A 22,905-nucleotide genomic window follows, 5' to 3' on the forward strand; every position below is an offset into this window, starting at 1 on the left:
CAAAATTACACATATACATTGAAATATTCCAGGTACCGTACTCATTGACAGAATAGAAAGCTTCAGACTTGAGCCATTTATCAACAAAACGCACGTTTCCAAGAAAACGCACGTAATTTCAAATATCTCGTGTAAATAACCTAGCCCATATGATGTTGAAAAACTAAAATCAAAAACTATCAATAAATTTATGAATGTTTTCTACTGGTCACAACTGGTTTTCTACAGAACTACTATAGTGAGGTCCACGTTATAATGACAGTGGATAAAGATAGAAGAATAGCAATGCCGATTCTCTGCATCAATTAATTATATTTCATCACTGTCAAAAACATAATTGGCATCGTTGTGGACCTAGAAAAGGATAGTACCACCAGCTTTGTCGAATGATAGACAAGGATAGCAAAACCAAAGTTGATCAAATACTGTCATTATAACGTGGACCTCACTATAGTTTTTAGACGCGCTCCAACATTAGGATCTTAATTGAAACTGTTTAAATTTGGATTTTTTTCAATTAGTGCTTTAGAATTTTATTTGTCTTACGTGGTTTACTCGTTTTATATTTTAGATCAATATTTTGGCACTTCAAAAAGTCGGCACTCTATTGAAATTTTCTTCTCTGTGGTGGCATAAATTGCGGCAGATAGACAATAGTTCTCATCTGTTGCTTCTTTGAGAAAGAGAGAGAGTGAGAGAGAAAATTTATCTGACATTTTGTCGCTGTTGGAAGCAGGTTATGTTTATGTGGAATTTGTGTAATGCATAATGCATTACAAATTCTAAAATAAAAATGAAATGGTGACTTTTCAACACTATTCATAGATGATATGAGGTTTATAACATGTATTTACTAGATACACTCTTTACAGTTCTCGTATACTCGCTATTTGTCGTCTGTATAGCTGATTTGAATTTGAAAGCTGTGAGTATAATTGAGTTAACATCATGTTCGATTATTTTTAGCTGGTAATTACAGTATTTCTATTCATTTTAGTTTGTAAATATTCCTGTAATGTGTAAAATTATTACCGTATTTCTCAGGTTAATTGTCAATAACTGAAATCATTTCCGACGTGCCATATGGATGAGATTTACTATGTTAGTAATGCTAGCTAACACTAGAAATGTGATTGCTTGAGTACAGATCTCAACATAATTAATGTAAGAATGTTTCTCAATAACTTTCAAATTGCTGACTATTACGAATTCCTTAGTAGAATACTATTTCTGATTTTATAGTTGTTTTAAATAACTAAAGAAAATCTTTGCTTTTACACATGGTGTGTAAAGTACGATAACATGACTTGAGCCCATATTACATTAGGACATAATTTTATTGATCATTGACCAGGTGCTCATCCAGAATAAATTGCGTCGTAAGCACAAACACTTTTTATTTGTTTATTTTAAATATTTCTCATAGAATATAAAGAAAACCTTAGTTTACAAGATTGGCAAGAGTCGGCGGTATTGAGATCAGGTCACTCAGGTTGTCGTCTAAACACTCGTTCAGGCTATTACAGCTCTTCTCAATCAGCCACCGATTTTTCTTTCTTAAAGTTACTGAAGCGAAGGAGGCAAACGATTAAACAGCTTTATTGCCAATGCCGGGAAACAGTCTTTCACTTTAAAAAGTCGACAGCGGGGTATGTTGAAATTGGCTTTTCCTCTGGTATTGTGTGCATGAGTTTGTCCTCTGAAGGTTTTGTGAGTTTTTACATATAGGAGAGATGCTAGAATATTCTGCCCATAAACGGTATGTAGATCCAAACGACGGAAAATGGGTCTACAGTGAGCGTTGAAATCACAATACGTCATTGATCTCAGAGCTTTTTTCTGCAGCAATAGGATCTTCTTCACGTGAACCGAGTATCCTCAGACCGGGAAACCATATTGGATGTGGCTGTTGAATACTGAATGGTACAACATCAAAAGGTGCCAAATGCAAAGCTGATTTTTAATTTTTCTGATAGCTTCTTGGATACTCTACATATGTGCTGCTCCCAGCTAAGTTGGTTGTCAATACTGAAGCCCAACAGAATAACTGGTGTTATTCATATCAAGAGTACACAACAGCTCCTGAGTTTTCCCCTTATTTTCCATCAAGTCAGTTGGCCTAAAAACATTATTTTGCCTCCTCAAAAAAATTTAGAGCTTTGTTCTTTGCTTCAAAAGTTCCATTTCCACGACCAACAATTTTGGTATCATATGCGGACAGAAAATTTGAATAATTGAATTGAATTTATTGCCAAAAATTGCAAATACATTTTTCTACAATATAATTACAAGAGTATACAATACAAATAGACATTGATTGCATCTTGAGTATAACAATATTATCAATGTAATATTTGGCACTGCCAACATAAGAAACCTTGTGTGTTGGTAGTGAGTTGCAGTTCACTTATTCTGCTTCAAGTACTTAATATACAATTCAAATTTGATAATGTTAAAGAAATTATTACACTAATTTACAAAAATCGCAAATGCTTGAAAAAACAAAACTTAAGAATACTACATATTATGAGGTAAAGTGATAAAAACACAATCCAGAATAATCTACATAATAAGGTCATTTTTATCATGAAGTTAAACAGCAGTCCTTTACAGGATTGTGATCCTCTTGTGTGAACTTTGTATTTGCGACCATAGCTTTATCAATTTCAACTTTATAAATATTTTTGTCGTTGAGATAGACCATAGACACCAGGCCAGGAATGGGCTACCAAGTTCGCGCGCAAGTTCAGTGCATTTGCTCTCACTTGCAACAACAGCCAGGATACCAGAATTTGGTGGCCGTCTGGTGCCAACTAGTCAGATAGACTTGTGCTGAAAAAAGTCTCAATCTATTTCTAAATCCGTCAGTTCTGAAATATCATGACACATGACTGTTTTCTATCAATTTGTAGGAAGGTGAACTTGTCAGAAGCCCACGGTATCTGACAAACCAATACAGCAATGTTGTAAATATGAGTCAGCCGATCCTTGGATCGTTCACATCCACCAAAATAGAAGAAGGTTAGTATATTCATTCCAAGACTGGTCATATTATCATTGGAGCCGTTTTGGGCGGAAGCCTGTGGTACTCTTCTGAAAGTAGTGTAACTCTGAATGATTGAATAACTAATTAAATTTACACGTTGTTTATAGAGTATGATAACAATTTGAAACGTGAAACAATAATGTAAAATTATGGTTATTCCATTGCAAGGCGGAATGTCAATACACTTTTGTGAACAAATCATGTAAATCTCATGTATGTATTTGTAGTCTATTGTAATATTGTTCTATGAAGCATTTAAAAAAGCTTTAAGGACTTGAATATCCTCTCAAATATAGGTTGAAAAAATATCCTAACAAGGTAGTCTGAGCTTAAAGGATTAAGGATCAAGCTTATCCTTATAGCTTTGAGAATTTGAATATCCTATCAAATATAGGTTGAACAAATATCCTAACGAGCTAGTCGTTGCTAGTCGTTTATCTGGTGAATTTTATTTGCCTTATATGTTTACTTGAAGGACTTGATTCAACGAAAACCAAATTAATATCCTACCAAATAAAGGTTGAACAAAAATATCCTAACGAGCTAGTCGTTGCGAAATCATATAAACATATCTGTTGAATTTTATTTGCCTTATCTGTTCACTAGTGAAGCGGAGAGATCTGTAGACTACTCGAGGAAGGCTGGTCACTCTTGTTTAGTAGGGCTGATTTTCAGCTAAGCTACCTGTTTCAATGATGGATTGTAACTATTCTAGAACTTTAAGTTATCCACCATCATCCATGCTGCTACATATCCAAAGTTACCCTTCACAAATAATGTATCTTACATTTTTAACAGAGGAATGCTGAAGAACATTTTGTCAACCTCTCTCTTCACATTACTATTTAGTTTTGTAATGAAGTAAAGACATATCCTCATTGTAATCATTTTGCAGCTTACACTGAAGATCAAGATTGGCTTAAAGATCTTCCTGCATTGGGCCAAGTGTCTGGTGTGACGGTTGACGCGAATGGCCTGGTCTACATCTTCCACCGCGGTGATCGTGTGTGGGGATCGCAGACGTTTGATAACCAAGAGAGGTTACAGGACAATGAGCGACTGCGTGGACCTATCGCAAATTACACCATTATAGTCCATGATCCTTCAACTAGAACTACTGTGATAAGATGGGGCCAAAATTTGTAAGTACAATTGAGTATGCTAACGTGCTTTTGCATGTGAGGAATTCAATACTGATTAGAGTTATTAAAATTGGAAATAAGTTAATATTGTAACAGTGATTGATTACAATAAGCCTACGTAGTTCAATAAAAATAAAATATTATCCATTCACTAGTGAAAGTGAAGAGATCTGTAGACTACTGGAGGATGGCTGGCCACTTTTAAAATAAATAAAATGATTAATTTAATAACAGTGAAGTTATGAACTTGACATTGCAGAGAGATATGGTGATATTTCCCAGTCATTTAAACTTTATTTTCTTTCAAAATGGTTCAATAATTTTATTTTCAGTTTTTAGAAAAAGGTTTCTGGCCTCATTTCACAATTTTTAATTAATAGTAACTCGAAAAAAATGCAAAAAACAAAAGCGACAAAAACCACACGAACACAACTTTTAATCAATCTCGATAAAAAAGAAAAATGCGAAAAACAGAAGCGACAAAACCACACAAACTTGATTATCTTTGATTTGTCACTATATTGTTGCATTTGAAAGCATCTAGCTTCTATTCTAAGATACTAGATGAATACTAGCCATAATGAGAGCCTGTTTTTTCTTTTCTGAATATTGTATTTAATTTCTCCATCAAAAAATGAATGAATACGTTTAATAAATAATGTTCACTGCCGCACTAATTCATGTAACCAAGGCCTTAGAGGCTTAGTATACAGAGCCATAGCTGTGGCCGCAATTAGCCTTTTCCCGGAGATATCACAACGATTTGATTGCTATTTCTGATGTGATTTCCCCGAAAATCGCTAATTACGTACACTGCTGTTGCTCTGTAAAATTAGGCTCTTGAGCTATGACTTGGCTACAAATTCAATGAAAATATCAATCAGTCGCTTTTGTTATTATTTTTTTTTTCTATAGATAGATATATGAATTATTCATTCTATTTTGAGTATCAGTTTCTAATATTAAAGTCACACACAATTGTTTTGTCACATGGTTTTGATGTGTTTACAAAGGTAATTAAATTGACCGCATGTCGTTGTAAAAATATCAAAACCATGTGTTAATACATTGCAGTTAATATGTGTGTTGATTCATTAATACATTCATCATCTTTAATTGCTTTTTGATATTTGTTCTTATGTACCTGACAATGTCCATGTATTTGTAAAAAAAACATGAGTATAAAGAATGATTTAATCATTGAATCCATTATCCATCAGATAACTGACAATCTCCTTATTCTCTCATTGATATAATTGAAATTCATTATAAATGAGAGAAATATTATTTTTCATGTATTTTTATCTGTAATATAATAAAGGAAAGAATTGGCTTGTATACGTACGGATAGGAAATTCACGAATGACGCATCATCACGTCTGAACGACTGAACTGATCAACTTGAAATTTTGCATAAATAGATTGGTTCTTAATTCACAGAGGATTCTTATAGCCCGTTTTAAATTCTTCAAAATTTCAGTACATCATGGTTTCAGTTTGTCAAGTTTTTAATTAGACACTTGCGGAGCACGGGTTACCTGCTAGTTATTAATATATTAATATTTTTCATCCAGTGACCTCCTGGGAAAGAAGTATACGGATTTGTCAAATCACTACATAGAATAAGGTTTTATCGATGTAATCTATCAATTCTATCTGTTTAATCTATCATCTATCAATGTAAGCTATGAACAAGTCTAACCCTGGTTTCAGATTCTACATGCCACATGGTATCACAGTCGACAAAGATGACAATGTGTGGCTGACCGACGTTGGCCTCCATCAAGTTTTCAAGTTCAAAGCGTTGAAATCGAATCCGAAAATCGCCGAATTGTCGCTTGGCGAATCGTTTGTGCCGGGGAAAGACTCGGCGCACTTTTGCAAGCCAACCTCCACAGCGGTCACCCCGTGGGGCGACTTCTTTGTCGCCGATGGGTACTGCAATTCTCGCATTGTCAAGTTCGATAAAACTGGAGTCAAACTCATAGAGTGGGGTCGATCGGACAACCAACGAAGTTAGTAACAAAATCAATAACAGTTTACTCTTCAAATAGTTATAATTAGATGTGTTTTACCAGGACTTCCTATATACTATATACCATATAATTCAGTATATACCAGGACTTCGTTTGTACTAAATACCATTTTATTTATTATTTTACAAAGGCGACTTTCTAGAAGTATTTTAAGCCTAGGTGATGATGATGGGATGAATGATAATACAATGAAGGTACAGTTATGAAGGAATAAAAATGATAGGTTATGCTATTCACTTGAATTGATTTGAGTCCACTTTTCAGCTCAGAAATAAATAAACTAGAAATTTTAAATTTGATTTTATCAAAAACCGAATATAATAAAATGATTACATTTAATAAACTCTCAGAACTTGAAAATATTAGAACATATGGGTGCGGCAGCGAAACTTCCTTTTTCATAAGTAAATAAAACTCTTTATATGGATCAGAAAGTTTGTATTTATTTTTTTGTAATGTAGACACTTATATAAAGTTTTGTTTCAATTAGTTTTGAATATCAAATCAGGTAGGCGACGTCCCCCATTCTCCATACACTGAGTACCTATACCGATTTCTGGCGATTTTCATGACTCCTGCCAGCATTGCAGGCGTTATGTTAGCAATTTCTCCCCTGATATTAGTCTTCGAATCTTTTAGGGTCCTTGGACAGTTCACATAAACAAGGTATTTCAAAAACCTTCATAGTAAAACATCACAAGGGTTCAAATCGGGAGATCGGGCTGGCCACTCAAAATCGCTCCCAATTGAGACGAGGCGTCCTGGAATGTGTTCCCTCAATTGAAGTCACGTTCATAAAGCTCCTGCAAAATTGCCATCTTGCATGGATGGAAATGAAGATCATCATGAAGAATTCGTCTCAGAACGATCGGAAAGTCCAAGAGCAGATGCATGTTTGCGCGCAGAACGCTGGGTGGTGATCACAACATTTAAACTCTCACTGCCTCAATGTTCTCAAGTGAACTAATGGGCTGAGGGACTTTAGTTCTTCGTCTCGTCGCACTTGCAGTTTGTCTGAACGTAGTGACCCACGTAACAATTGATTTCTGGTTCAGGACAGTAGCCAAAGGGGCTATTGTCTGAACATAACCTATTTTCTGGACAATTTTAATGATTCGGGGACGAACAGTTTTGTGCTGTGCCTGTTGATCCTCCCCAAATTATTTTACATAATAATTTTGCATCATTGAATAAAAAAAAAAAATAAATAAATAAATTGAAGCGATTTTGAAATGTGCGCTAGGTTGTGATCACGCTTGAAAAATAAGTATCAACGGCAAGCACGCTTCTCATTGTTCCAATGCATGATGGCGGCCGAGTTTTCTCGGGAAGAAAACTTTATTGTCTGAACTTCCTAACGAGACCAATTTTCCTCTACTACGACATCAGCTGACTGATTGGCGTTCACTTAAAAAAAGGAAGTTTTGCTGCCGCACCCTATACTTCAGTATATAGGAGGTCCAGGTTATACATTAAGCTACTTCATATTCGTCCATTTATTACAATGAGTACAAGAGTACAATCACTTGCGGAAAGAATGAACAGGTTCAAACCCAGAACTGTTCCTATTCCAATAATATATACAACACACTGTCCAAAAATTTAGTTTATGAATTAATATAGTACAACGCTGAAAGGGTGTTTACATTAAGTTTCCTTGAATTCAAGTTTTGTTTATTTATTGATCCTCTTCAAACTTCAGAGAATTTGATTTTTGGTTCACCGCTTCTTTAAAATTTCTGTATCTTCTATCAATCTATCTTTATTTTATTATCTTTATCATATTTTATTGTTTTTTTTCTCTATAATCTTTATTTCCTTTATCTTTTTTAGCTTTTCCTCTAATTAATATTTAAGATTTAAAAATTTATTTTCATTCATTTTCCTTTTTAAATTTCCCTAAAAGTCTCTTAATATAAACTCAACTCTAGCTCACGCTCAGGCAATATGTTGCCTATGTATGCTTTTCCCTTTATCATTATTATTACAATAATTTATTATTAACTCATAAACCTAGCATTGTTATAAGTTCTATATTATTAAGTCAAATTGATTACAGGGTTTGTTTTATTTTCATATAATTTAGTGAAATTAAGTTTAATATTAATAATATATCATTTTTAAATCCTCTATTTTCAAATGATAAATCTATTTTGCAAATTTGAAGTCAAGCTCACATGAATTCAAGTTTTTATAACCTCAAAAGTATATACATTTTACGAAGTAAAAAATCCCTAATAATGTAACTATAACACATATTTGTGTTGATCATCAAAATTCAATTTAATCACGTTTTTTGATTATTCACGTATGATTATTAGACATTATAATAAAACAATCACCAATTATATTTCATCCATAATAACCTCTGTATAAAATAAAATAGAACTGCATTTGCCATGCTCTTTACCATACACATATATTCATAATAACTGTGGTATTTTATTGCAGGTGGAATCAGCAATCAGCCATCAGAATACACTTTTTTAATCCCGCATGCGTTGGTGATAGCCGAAGACAAAGAGGTGGTTTGCACGGCCGACAGAGAGCACGGCAGAGTCGTCTGCTACAACTGGCACAACGGAACTTATGCTTTCAAAATGTCTGCCACATCCGTCATGGGCCTTCGTCTCTTCAGTGTATCGTACTCTCCAGTTGAAGGTTGGCCAATCATTTTTAAACAATCTCAATTATTTTAATTTTTTTTTTAACTGCATTAGGTTACTGATGCAGGGTGAATTGATCTCACAAAGAAATTTATTTGATCCCACAAAGAAATTTATTTGATCTACACCATTGGCCTAGATGACTTTATCTTCCTGTTTCGTTGGCAAAATTTGAAAGCAATGTGAGCTGTATGTACTGGTGACAAACAGTTTTTGAGTCCAATATCAATTTTTGAGGGAAAATTCTGATAATAATTAATTGTGATCTATAGAAAGAAGGAACTTCAAGGAATACTTTACATAATTTTCCGGATCCTTATTGTTTATGTTATTTCTCACATTTTATAATACAGGGTACATTATAGTACCTACTCAATCAGTAACCCATCATTTTATTATACTATAATATCGTGTTGTATATTATATAGAAATGTAATAATGAATTTTGATTTTAGTTTTTGAGTACTCCAGTACTCCCTTAGCAATAGAATACACTTTTCAACATTTATTTTTGGTTATAACCACTAGATCGATGATTGAAAGAGGCAGGAATGATTTGTTATGAGTTTTCATAGAATTATCGTTAACTTTTGCTAGATTTTAAAAATCTTATTTTAATTTATGATTTTGCGGCTATAAAGTGTGTTTTTATTTTACCCAGTATGAGAAAGACCATGAATTAACGTAGACTTCGTTTGAAAATTGCATTCTTTCTCTGCATTATGTCTGAATATTCTGGTTATTTATAATTTAAGTGACTGAATGCATTATTTTTGTATTTGATTTGTCTACTTATAGGAGGAATATTTGCTGTTGTCAATGGCCCAGAATTCTACAGCCAATACCAGTATCAAGGGCCAAAAGTGGGAGGCTTCGTATTTTCGGCAAAAAGTGGTAAACTGATCTTTCGATTTGGTGGAAGCTTGGTGAACCCCCACGACATTACAATATCACCTGATGGAAAGACAATATATGCTTGCGAGCTGGGCCCGTACATTGTACGAAAATTTAATAGCAGTGAGTATTAGCCTACTCTAGTATTTATCATGTTTGTTTGTATACACTGCAAGTTATATTTATTTATACATTGAATAATGTTGATCGTATCAATGCTTTTCAGATAATTTGTGACTGTTCATTGCATAAAATTAGAATTGAGAATATCTTAAAAACGAGTGGAAGTCATTGAACGTATTATTGAACTTCTTCAACTAATAATATTATTTGATCTTTGCAATTGATATTTTAAGATGAAAGAATGCAATTGATGTGAAGTACTCTTCTATTAGAATTAAATTATTGTTTATTGTTTCTGAAGGGACGGATTCAAGGATCCAAAGGTTCAAAGAACCCCACACGTCAACCGAAGCTTATTGTGTTCCCAAGTGGTATGTTAGTTAGGCAAACCAATACCTATGTCCTTTACAAGAACCAGGAGTTTTTCCCTATAATAACATTTCATTCATCACCTGGTGGCAATCCTTGTGGCAATGCAGTGTGATATGCTTGGCAGTCTCTTCAGACTGATTAGTCCTCGTGACCTACGTGAGTTCCACTCCTGGCCTACTTTGAAGGTTCTTCCGCTGAGGCAGGGGCGGCCAAGTTGCATCTAGGGCGCCCGCCCACCCCTGACTCAGCCTCTTGACCCACATTTGTGCCTGGAGTTTCGCCCATCTCTGGTCTCTTGGGTTTTTCTTTTTGCCCCTCCGAAACTGCCCTGATGGGGCAGATCCCGTTGGGTTTGAAGGCAGGGCAACTTCTGGAGTTGCCTTGAGGTCCATTTTAGTCACCTCCTACGACAAGCATGGATACTGTGGGTGAATTCTGGTTTTCAACACATTCTTGAGTACGATGATCGACTCAAAGCTCCCCCAACCCACAGTTGGCTAGAATTAAATTATAAAAAGCATAATTGAATAAAGTTTTCAAATCTCAACTGAAGTTTTCCAACTTCAGTAGCTCAATTCCCAGATAGACTGATACTTTAGTAAAATTATGGTATCTTTGAAGCTAAAAAAACGCTTTTCCAAGTAAATTTAAAATTTCTTTGGAAATAGGCGTTGAAAGCGAAGACGTTTGTAAAAATTAATTAAATTTATGTATTGACAAAAGTAGTTGGAAGAGCATAGTGTAGTTTCAGTTTTATAGAGGTTGGGGATGCTCCTTTTTCAAATTCAAATTCTTTATTATGTCTGACAGCTCACAATGTATAAGATCGTCATAAAATCACATATGCAGTGTACATAATATCATGATATATAATAAAACATACCGAAGAACAATACTCCTGAGCATAGAATCTATACAAGTAACAGGAATTTCCTTGGTATTGCCGTGAATGATGAATATAATGGACAGTATATGATAGCATGCTTGAAATATAGTATTCAGTGACGGCAAGTCAATAATATTTTGGTAAATATTAAGGTGTGTACAGATATACAAGCCTCTAACACGCTCCGCACTCGCTCCAATCATGAACGTTACGAGAGATGTTAAGGTGCGTACAGATTTACGCGCCGCGAACATGAGCAATTAACTTTTAATCAGCAGATGCCAAGCTTTTTATATCTGTATCTTACCGTTTCTGTAAAAATACAGATATAATCAGCTGATTAAACGTGAATTGCTCATGTTCGCGGCGCGTATATCTGTACGCACCTTTAGCTCTTCTCGCGTTCCACTCTTGTTCCCCGGTCGATCATCAATCGATCTGCTGGAGTGACGTTCGATTGCGGAGCAGAGCGAAATTCTGTACGCACCTTTAGACAACGCTGTATCGTCAATCGCCAGCATTGTTGCAAAAAGGTCATTCGAGTCGAATAGCTTGCACATTTCCAGCCTTTAGCAGACGCAATACTTATCATGCAGCTGCTCTATTCTATTTGGAACTTATAATTCATGCTCTGAACCCCAACTAATAAGTCTTGACTTTGAAATGCTCAACAGTATTTTTATGTTGAACTTTGGTATTTGGAATTTCATTTAGATATTTTTTGAAAATGAAAAGTATTGAATAATTTTAACTTAAACTGTACTAAACTTATACTGAGCTAGTATGATGTAATATGATTATCAATTTCAGTTATCTACATACCTTTATTTTATTATATGTATTTATTTGTACAACTTCACAATTTGTGCAATATCAGTTTGAAATAAGATTAACTATGTAATGGAATGCAAGGTATGTAATCTGGTATTAATTTGGAATGTTGCAGACCAATTGTTCAGTGCATTCTTCGCATCCAATGCCACCACAACCACGGTGAAGCCAACAATAGGCATACACCAAGCTGAAGTTATGAAAGGTATGAATAACGGTCATAAAACTCTTTTCCTACAGTTACCTTGAAAAGTGGCCATTCCTGCACTGATTACAGAACGCAAAAAATCACTTTTCCGCTCTAGTGCGGGAAAATTTTTTTCTGCACTCCAGATTTGCAACATGGCAACGCAAAATAGTTAGTAGGTTATATGGAGCACCAGTGCAGGAAAATCAAAATTAAGTTGGTAACACCGACTGTAGTATAGTGTGGTATAGTGTTGTGGTGCACGTTATAATAATATTAAGGCAGTGGACAACAGTGGATGACAGCGACAGCCACCACATTCACCACATGAGTGCCGCCTTCATTCATTTACTACTACATTATTATTCAATTTTAAAGAAATTAAGGTTTTTATTAATAATAGAATTACACAGAAAAACATTTGATGGATTTCAGGGAATTTTACCCATAATTACCCACTTTTCATATTCAATGGTAACTGTAGGAAAAATTTAATGTGAAATACGTGCGCAAAGTTCCTCTGCTGCACTCAAGAAACCAAAACGTTTCTTTCGGTGCAGCAAACTGTCACTTTGCGCACTAGTTGCAAAAATAACTATTACCGTCTAGTATTCTTTCTTTATTTCTCTAGTATAGTATACTTTCTTTTTTCTTTCCCTAGTCTAGTATTATTTGTCTTTATTTCTTTCTCCAGTGTAGCGTTTTCCTCTCTTTATTGCTTTTTCTAGTACATCTTTCTATCTTCTTTCTCCAGTATTTTTTTCTTCCTTTCTCTTTATTTTTTGAACTAACTTTCAATCAAAATTCGGGAATGGAATAATAAGGGCTATAAGCCTTTTTTCCATTGCCATTCATCTTAAGATTATGCGTTTTTATCATTGTTGATTATGAAAACACAAAAAGAAAATGTTAACCAATTTCTAAAAGGTTTTTGTAAATAGTGGTTGACATTTTCTATATGTATTCCTTTCTTTCTTCGTCCATCTGGTCTAGTATTCTTCTCTCTTCTTTTTTTTCGATTGTCTTGACGATAGAGTGTTTCAAAAACAACTGATAATTTCTTGTAAATATTTTGGGATCAAAAACAAGGAAAAATTTGGACTCATTATGGGGAAAACCACATCATCTCGCACAACACAACTGTAATGTCAGTTTACATTCAAATCGTGGGTGAAACAAAACTATTATTTTAAAATTGAGAATTGAGTTGGCTGAATCACCAATTTTTGGCATTATTAATTGTGTAAAAATTATTAAAACTCGACAATTTTTATATTATTTTTCTGTGCATCTATATATATTTTTGTTTATCAAGTACTTGATTATTGATAAAATTCAACATCCATCAACAGAATTGTATCATCTGTACTGCTGTTATTAGATTAAAAAATGTATTTTTTATTTTTAGAACTTGTGGCTGGAGCTCAAGGCTTCTTTTTCCAGTCACGCCAAAAACTGTTGTAATTTATTTATCATTTTATCTGTAAAAATATTTCTTGTATTTGGTGGCAATAAATTCATTATTCAATTCATTTGAATAAATAAATAATGTTTTCTTCGATTTTTGGACAGAAGCGATTGAGGGAAGCGGCATTTTGCCAGCTGTGCTGATTACCGCGTCGGCGCTTGTCTTTGCCGGTGTCTTGCTGGTAGCGGCTCTCATCTACTCCAAAGCTCGCCGCAGAGGTAGGAACTACTCCGAGGAAATGCTAACTCTAGTGTCTGACGAGCTTTAGTTCTGCTTGATCACTCGATTTCACTCGAGATTACTAAAGGCTCTTCCATGAACAGGGGATCATGTCTGTGAAGGATAAGTACATCGAAGTGTACTTCTAATCTTGTACTTGTGATCGACACACACTTTTGACCCGTGTTTCGGATGGACACGTTAAGCCGTCAGTCCCGGCTGCCTAAAAACAGTCGTTATTTCAGAAGCCCTGAAATTGATCAGGTGCGACCTCAAAACACTGACACCAGACCTGAGCCAGCCAGGTCACTCGATATTATCATAGAGAAACAATAGCGTAAGTAGATATCTCATGGTATAGGGCGTTTATGTTGCAACTTTTACTGTTATCTCAAGCCGATTACTGTCGATTATTGTCGATTTTTACTGTTTTGTTGGGGTGAGAGTGTATGAACTTCACATTATGAGAGACTACGAGCGTCACACAGCTTCACGGGAAAGAACTACGTGGACTATCAGCTTGAGATAACAGTAAAAGTTGCGACATAAACGCCCTATACCATGGGATATCCACTTACGCTATTGTTTCTCTATGATATTATTATTATTATTATTACTTTTGATTTGATAGAAAATGATTTCTAAATTGAGTTAGTGATGGTAAATGATTTCAATTATTGTATTATGTTTTTTTGTCAAAAAAGTGATTAGATTTGATTGATTTTGATTAGAGAGGCTTTAAGCAGAGGCTATTATATCATGCAGCTTTCCGATCCCACTCCGATCCGATGACGGAAGGCAACGGTCCAGAATGGTGTATGCCACACATGTCAGTCATGATCTGTTAAACCACCACCCCTCCAATCCACAGTAATATCGGACATGAGTAGGACCGGAATGTGGCCCCATGAGTGTGGCCCCGGCTTAAAGCCTTTCCATCAAATCAAAAGTGTGTGTCGATCTTAAGTATTTCTACACTTTGATGTACTTTTTCGAAGTATTTTACAACAGTTCGATGTACTCAGTTTAACCGTAGAGAAAATATAGCATAAGAAGGTATCCCATAGGTCGTTCATGTTTCAAATTTCAAGCAGGTCTTTGTTAGCTCAAGCCAATGATTACTGTCGACTACTGTCCATTAATACTTTTGTGGCCGGGTGAAAATGTAAGAACGGCACAGTATGAGTGACCTCCAGGGACACATAGCTTCTCGAAAAAGAACTACCGGTACTTGGCCTATTTTATTACTGTTGTGGTCGGGTGAAAATGTAAGAATGGCACAGTATTAGGTTAGATAAAATGAGAGACTTCTTATTAGATTAGAGTATGAGAGACTTCCAGCGACACATAGCTTCACGAAAAAGAAGTACTTGGACTATCGTGAAATTTGAAACATAAACGCCTTATATCATGGAATATCTTCTTATGCTATCTTTTCTATATGGATTAATTTACTGTGAACCGAATACTTTTATATCGTATGTTATTCAAAATGTGTATTCAATTTTCACACTTCATCAATTAGATGCTTTCATTTTTCTGTAAACTGAATACTTCTTATGTCTATCACGGTGCTATTTTCAAAAGGAGTCGGAATATCATTTTCATTAATTCAATGGTAATAATAGTTATTGTTACACAAAAATATTTACAAACAAAACATCATCTTAGTGTAATTTTTAACACTAAAATGACGACTTGCAGAGTATATAACTGTGCAAAATACGAAACACCTACTCTCTGACTGAAGCATGTTTTTAATCACAAAATTAAACACAGTAAATGTTGTGTTAAAAGTTGATATAATCTTCTCCACCCATCTTCGACATAGATACGTCACAAATCTTAATATTTTAATTAATAAGGGGGATTGATTCACATGGTTATGGCCTTATTGGTGTATTGGTCTGAGTTTGATATCTCAATTGCTATTCTGATTATTTCTGGTCGAATCTTGATCCAGACTGAATGCTTTCATTGAATCATTCTTTGTTTTACATATGTTATTTACATTATTTAGAATTTTTACTCGTATTTGATATTAATTTAATGTTTGTGTTTATTTTTGAACTGATATAAGAGGGTCTGTGTGATATTGTGCATTCAATCTTTTATTATTTATATTCATGACTATTTTCAATGAGTGAAATTATCTTTAAGCTGTGACTTATCTAGGTTTCTTATCGTTCCTTATCAAAACTTGGAACAGGCCATTTATAGTACAAAAAAGTATACTATTCATACGCACATATTTCATTTTCATAAATTTTATTTTCATGCAAATTCTTGTTAATATACATATTAACTTGATAATGTTTGAATTATCACACTGGACTTATAACAGTACTCTCTCTAGCCAGAACAAGCAGTGCTTGTTTACTCCCTATCAAGAATATTGTGTTGATAATATTTTTTTCAAGTAATTATTTTGTAGCTAGATAATATTCTCTGAAAACTTCTATTAGTCAAATTAATTGACTTTATACGCAAATAATTGAGTTTCTGATGCCTTTCATACAAAAGCTTATAATATATTATGGTAGGTCGATTTGACTAATTGCCTTTAAATCTTTTAAAATCCATTCAACTAAATATTTAGCAATCATTATAATTTATAATTTTATTTAATTATTCATTCCATTCCAACAAATATTTTATTATTTTTCATCCATTTCAATTGATCAATATAATACGAAATACAAATATTTTTTTCCAGTTGTAATGGTAATGCATTAATTGGCTTTTTTATTGAATTAAGCAGTTAAGTTGTGGCTTGAGACTTATATAAAATTTTGTGATATTGCATTTAAAGCTTGCATTTAACTCTTATACAGGGTGTTTCAGAAGTAGTGTCGAGAATTTTAGGGTATTGTACCTGGATGCTAGGAGACTACAAATGTCATATTTGAAGTGTCCAAAACTCAGCGGTTATCCTTATAGCTGCCATTTTGTTTTTTTCACTTAAAAATTTTTATCTCAAGAACGAAATGTTGTATTGATCTGAAATTTGGCATGAATATTTATGCTATAAAGACTCAACTATAAAAAATAAAAAAAAATTTTTTCGTTGAAATTTTTCAAAATGGCGGCCATTTTAAATTTTTGATGGCGAATATCTCGAAAACCGTCCATTTTACAGAAAATTTACAAGAGACAAAAAAGTTAGCAAATTTTTTCACGATTCCAATGATACCTAATTTATTAAGATTGGTCGAAGAATAACAGATAAATTAATTTTTTTCGTACTGCATGCATGACCACTTTTCACCATTTAAAGATCAATATTAATTTTTTAATTCCAGATGTATTTAAGATGAAGCTTTGAAACTCGGTATGGCTCCATATGGGCAAACAGATGATTTTACAATGGTTTTCGGATGATAATGTTTGTCTTGTAAAAGTATTGTTGTTTCATTAAAAGTAAAGAACCAGTGATGTAGTGCTTCCTATTTCTTAGTCTCACGTTTCCTAGGTCTTATTTCTATCTTAAATTTCCAGTTCCAATATTTTCTTACGTTGCTTCTACACAAATATTTAATTATTGTAATGGAATTTAGTTCGCTGGAGTACACCGATATTCACTTCATGTATGGAGCAGCTCTTGGCAATGCGATCGAAGCAAGAAGAATGTATGCAGCTGCATTTCCAAACCGCCGTCTCCCTTCCGACAAGGTGTTCACAAGAACTCACAATCGGCTGAGAGAAGTTGGTTCATTTGAACGGAACAGGGTAATTGCTGGTAGGCCTCGAGCAGTTCGAAATGTTGCTTTTGAAGAGGAAGTATTGCAGAAATTCGATTTCAATCCTAGAACGAGTACGAGAGCAGTTGCAAAGCAAATCAATTCAAGTGCTTCTTCTGTGTGGCGTGTACTAAACAAGGAAAGACTTCACCCCTTCCGCTTTCAAAAAGTTCACTCATTGGTTGAACGCGACTATGAGCCAAGAGTAAACTGTGCCCGTTGGTTTCTTCAGCAAGACATTATCCAACCAAATTTTCTAGAAAATGTGTTATTTACCGATGAGTCCAGCTTTACAAGAGAAGGAATCTTCAACTCTCGCAACAGTCACGTCTGGGCCTTAGACAATCCTCATGAGGTCAAAGTGCGTGGTTATCAGCATAGATTTTCGCTGAATGTTTGGACGGGTATCTTAGGTAATCGCGTGATTGGACCATACATTCTTCCTAATCGTCTGAATTCTCCCACGTACATTACTTTTTTAAGAGACATACTACCAGAACTTTTGGAAGATGTGCCTCTTGCAAACAGATATAATATTTGGTTTCAACATGATGGTGCCCCTGCTCATTTCGGAAATGTTGTTACGGACTTTCTGAACATGACCTATCGTCAGCGGTGGATTGGGCGGGGTGGACCAGTACCGTGGCCCGCACGTTCACCTGACCTCAACCCTTTAGATTTTTTTTTCTGGGGCCATATGAAAGACCTTGTTTACAGCACGCCAGTAGAAAACGAAGAAGACCTTGTGGCAAGAGTGGTTGCTGCAGCAGGTGCCATTCAAGATGATGAAAATGCTTTTGTAGCAGTTCGACGGTCCATGATTGAAAGGTGCAGACTGTGTAATCAAGTTGAAGGACGGCATTTTGAGCAATTGCTGCATTAGTATCAGTGAACCGATTTGAGTGAAATTAATATTTTTCAATGTAAAATAAAATTTGGAGGAAAGTTATTCTTGTATATTTCTGTAATAAGAACGGTTTTCATGAAATTATAAAAAAAATTAATATTGATCTTTAAATGGTGAAAAGTGGTCATGCATGCAGTACGAAAAAAATTAATTTCTCTGTTATTCTTCGACCAATCTTAATAAATTAGGTATCATTGGGATCGTGAAAAAATTTGCTAACTTTTTTGTCTCTTGTAAATTTTCTGTAAAATGGACGGTTTTCGAGATATTCGCCATCAAAAATTTAAAATGGCCGCCATTTTGAAAAATTTCAACGAAAAAATTTTTTTTTATTTTTTATAGTTGAGTCTTTATAGCATAAATATTCATGCCAAATTTCAGATCAATACAACATTTCGTTCTTGAGATAAAAATTTTTAAGTGAAAAAAACAAAATGGCAGCTATAAGGATAACCGCTGAGTTTTGGACACTTCAAATATGACATTTGTAGTCTCCTAGCATCCAGGTACAATACCCTAAAATTCTCGACACTACTTCTGAAACACCCTGTATAATAATTATTATTGATTAAAATAATGCCTTATCTTATATGTTTATGCTCTCCACTTTCAATCAGGTCAATAAGTAAAGTAGAATAGATTATTATTATATCTTAGGGATTTAACGACAGATGGAGTTCAACTACAACTCTAGTCATTTAATTTAATGATTTCATCATGATCACAAGAGTCCGATTTATTTATGTTTGTGAAAAAATATTAGATTCCAATGCTTTGTACAAATGAATTTATTCGATTGAGTTCTTGAATTATTGCATTTTCCATATTAATTGTAGTTTTTACTCAATTTGTATACTTTTCGAATCTTTATAAATCCATCATTCCAATAGATAATTCCATCTTAGTGATGGGGGTTTACATTGTCTTAGTTATATTATTTATTTAGAAATACTACGCAAGGAGGTTGTTGAGATGTCTAAAACCGAACTGAATATATTTTTTTGTTTTACACTAAAGATTGTTTTATGAAGTGGGCCAATATTTTAGAAGTAAATGAAATATTTATACGAATTCTGTATTTAAAGATTGTTGTATTTAAAATATCAGGTGAGCCAATATTTTAGAAGTAAATGAAATATTTATACGAATTCTGTATTTAAAGATTGTTGTATTTAAAATATCAGGTGAGCCAATATTTTAGAAGTAAATGAAATATTTATTCGAATTCTGTATGGTGGTTGTGAGTTTCAGAGTATAATATTTTTATCAGTGCAACAAAAAATGATTTATTCATCTTTAAGGTACAAAATTAGCAAATCAGTTTTCAAGTTTAAAATTTTCTATAAATATTTTTTTCTTCAGTGTCTTCCACATTAAAAACATCACATTTTATCATAACGTTATTAATTTTATTGTTTTCATATTTTTTCTAAATAAACTTGTTTTTGTTCTATGTTTTCTTCAGAATTTTTTGTTTGCCCCTTTTCTGATTATCATTGAATCGTTTTCCAAATTGATTTTCCTCCTGCATACCTTTGGTAAGTACTATTTTAGTCTATTATTTTCAATTTTTTCTTTTATTTATTTTCGTTTCTAATATATTTTTCCATTCAACTGATTCAAATGAGTTTAGAATTTCAAAAGACTCGTTTATACACCATACCAACAGATTTTTCATATTTCTCAACGATAATATTGCTACAAATAAAATTTTCTGGCGAATAATAATTATTGTAAAGGTGTGATTACTGTATTGATTAATGTCTCATGACCAACTATTGCTTTGAATTTCTCACATTGTATTCGTAATCTGTAGTCTGAAGTATTCCATAATTCATTGAAGAATAGAGATGCAGAAAATAGAAATATAGTGATTCAGTTTTCAAGTTTCCCCATGAATTCCATTTATCAGTGATTTTGCGACTATTAATTACGTTATCATCATCTGATAACTAAGTTTGTTTTAAAGACTTTGTTGATACTCTTACTAGCTTGTTTTCTTAACTTCATTTTCACAAGAAGGTGTTGATATTTTTAATATCAGTCTTATCAGTTTTGTCTAATCGTGCTTCAATGAAGTAATGAAGTATTCATTCAGTTTAATTGTGTAAGTTGATTTGTAATATTTTCTTACTACATTTAAATTGAAGATTCAAGATATTGAGAGATCTTGAATCTTTTATTTTATTTCTACAGGACTACTAGATGATTTCATTACATATAATCCATAGATATATTCCATAATATCGTAATTTTTTTATAGATCCAACAGCTTTCTTCTGAATTTGAATCGATTTTCATGCTTTAATATTTCTACAGGTCTTTTCGGTAGTTTCATTAAAGTTAATAGATATATATTTCCATAAATTCAATAGTTTTCTTCTAAATTTGAAATGATTTTTAGGCTGTGGTCGTTGTAAGAGCAATGGCTGGATGCTTGGACGTAATTCTGCCGAGGGATTCAAACTGGGCCACTTCCTAGGACAACATCAGGGTTTCCAAAAGGTCAACACTGGAGATGAAAGTGAAGAGGATGACGCTGAAGTCACGCCGTTTGCCTGAGCAAAAATATTTTGCGAATATCATTACCATAGATTAATTAATTGAGAATAATCAAATATCGTTTTGCAATGCATGTCGCCTAAAACATTTGTATTGAATCTTGAACCTAGTTAGACGCTCATAGATTCACTATCGATCACATTCAGTATTAAAGAGAAGAATATTAGAACTCAAAGTAAAAGGGGAATCAAAATAAAGGGAACGTGTAGAAAATCCATATAACAAAAGTGGGGTGGCAAAAATAAATTTATTTATGGTAATTGAAACTTGAAAACTTTAAGAAACGCTTATGACATTCATAAATTTTTGATAATTACTTCCTTTAGATGGCCACCTCCGACACGAATATATTCTTGAAATCTGTATTGGAGATTCTCATTGATAGCGTTTTTCCTCTTTGCGATCTTTTTTCGTGAAGCTAACTGTTGTTCACAACTCGACCACATTAAATCAAATCAAAGTCTATTCATCAAAACAATTACAATATAAATTTGGGTACTATACAATTTAATACAGATAAAACAAAGACGGTATAGCTAATTTAATGAATAAATATATACCCCATTAATAAAAACAATGTAAAAACTTGTAGTACCCTTTATTAAAAACTTTAAAATATTTTTACGTTAAAATATTTAAATATAACAAATAATAATATTTAAATATAATATTTAAATATTTTCACATTAGCGTTATAATGTTATATTTAAATATTTTAACGTAAAAATATTTTAAAGTTTTTAATAAAGGGTACTACAAGTTTTTATATTGTTTTTATTAATTTGAATAAAGTAGCCCATATAAGTGAAGTGATTTTATATACCTCACTATAGATTATATGTGTTGGGGTATGAAAATATTACATTACTATGACAAATTGCTGAAATTGATGCCCACATTAGCTCTAAGTCTTGTTCGTGGGTAATGAGACGGAAGATGATGAGATAACTGTGGTTGAATTGAAACTGAGAATTCGGGTTGATATCTCCACAATATCCCAGTTGAGATGTTGTGGCGATCAATGAGGAATATCCAACACAGATTTGAATTATGCAGGAGGAAGCCATCTAATGGAAGTCATTCTCAAAAAAATTTAAATGCCAATAATGTTCCTTAAATGGCAAGTTTTGAAGTTTTAGTTGAAATGGTTTAAATTATTTTTGCCTTCACATTTTTATTATATGTTTTCTTTTCAAAATTCCCGTTACTTTGAGTCACTCATTACAAGCACGATTTGACTACTAATATTTTTTGGGGCATTATAATTTTAATCAGTAGTTTTCGATAAGTAATTAGTTTAATAGTTTTTAATGATTAGTTTTTTATAGAGTGGTTAGTTTTTAACCAAAAAATTTATTTAGTTGAGCAGCCCCTATCAATAATAGTGAACCAGACGCCAAAAATCAATTAATAATTTACCAACTTATTTATTCCATTCCACAATCACGATGTCAAATTAATCAATGATTGGGAGAGAATAAACAGGATAAACCCAACACTGTTTCCCTTCTCTAAATTTATGTTCTTCTTGAGAATTTCTCTCAATACTTTATCCTACTATATTATCAGTGAATTTAGTCATAGGAATTGATTCCAATCTCGATGATTAGTTATCAAACTAACATAAAATTTTGTATCATATTATTTCCGAGATATCCGTAGGCTAGGTTAAATTGCTTATGTAGCACTTGGAGGTCTTGGGCTCAATCCCAAAAGTTTTTAACCTCCTCACTCACGTGTTATCGGACGGGCACGATAAATTGGTGGTCCCGGCTGAAATATAACAGTTATGAGGTATGACTGTTTAAATATTTATCAATTGACGG

General features: G+C 33.4%; 1 protein-coding gene and 1 long non-coding RNA gene across 2 annotated transcripts; both read left to right on the forward strand.

Moving 5' to 3' along the window:
• Positions 1 to 668: 668 nt before the first annotated feature.
• LOC111049966 (peptidyl-alpha-hydroxyglycine alpha-amidating lyase 1) lies at positions 669 to 21,499 on the forward strand. Its single transcript, XM_022336175.2, has 9 exons — positions 669 to 925; positions 2,913 to 3,021; positions 3,942 to 4,188; positions 5,902 to 6,203; positions 8,676 to 8,885; positions 9,689 to 9,907; positions 12,112 to 12,201; positions 13,756 to 13,869; positions 20,922 to 21,499. The coding sequence occupies exons 1-9, from the start codon at positions 845 to 847 to the stop codon at positions 21,077 to 21,079; spliced, it is 1,530 nt and encodes a 509-aa protein (XP_022191867.2). The 5' UTR covers positions 669 to 844; the 3' UTR covers positions 21,080 to 21,499.
• LOC120349797 lies at positions 19,494 to 19,970 on the forward strand. Its single transcript, XR_005570421.1, has 2 exons — positions 19,494 to 19,547; positions 19,625 to 19,970. It is a non-coding gene; the product is annotated as an uncharacterized LOC120349797 (long non-coding RNA).
• Positions 21,500 to 22,905: the final 1,406 nt, after the last annotated feature.

This window comes from Nilaparvata lugens, chromosome 2, assembly GCF_014356525.2.
Source record: "Nilaparvata lugens isolate BPH chromosome 2, ASM1435652v1, whole genome shotgun sequence".
NCBI classification, from domain to species: Eukaryota; Metazoa; Arthropoda; class Insecta; order Hemiptera; family Delphacidae; genus Nilaparvata; species Nilaparvata lugens.

Excerpts from the sequence above, each read along its gene's own strand:
- LOC111049966 (XM_022336175.2), top strand. The coding sequence starts at position 845 with ATGTATTTACTAGATACACTCTTTACAGTTCTCGTATACTCGCTATTT. Across the intron at positions 926-2,912 it reads CTGATTTGAATTTGAAAGCT|GAAGGTGAACTTGTCAGAAG; the intron begins GTGAGTATAATT and ends ATCAATTTGTAG. Across the intron at positions 8,886-9,688 it reads ATCGTACTCTCCAGTTGAAG|GAGGAATATTTGCTGTTGTC; the intron begins GTTGGCCAATCA and ends GTCTACTTATAG.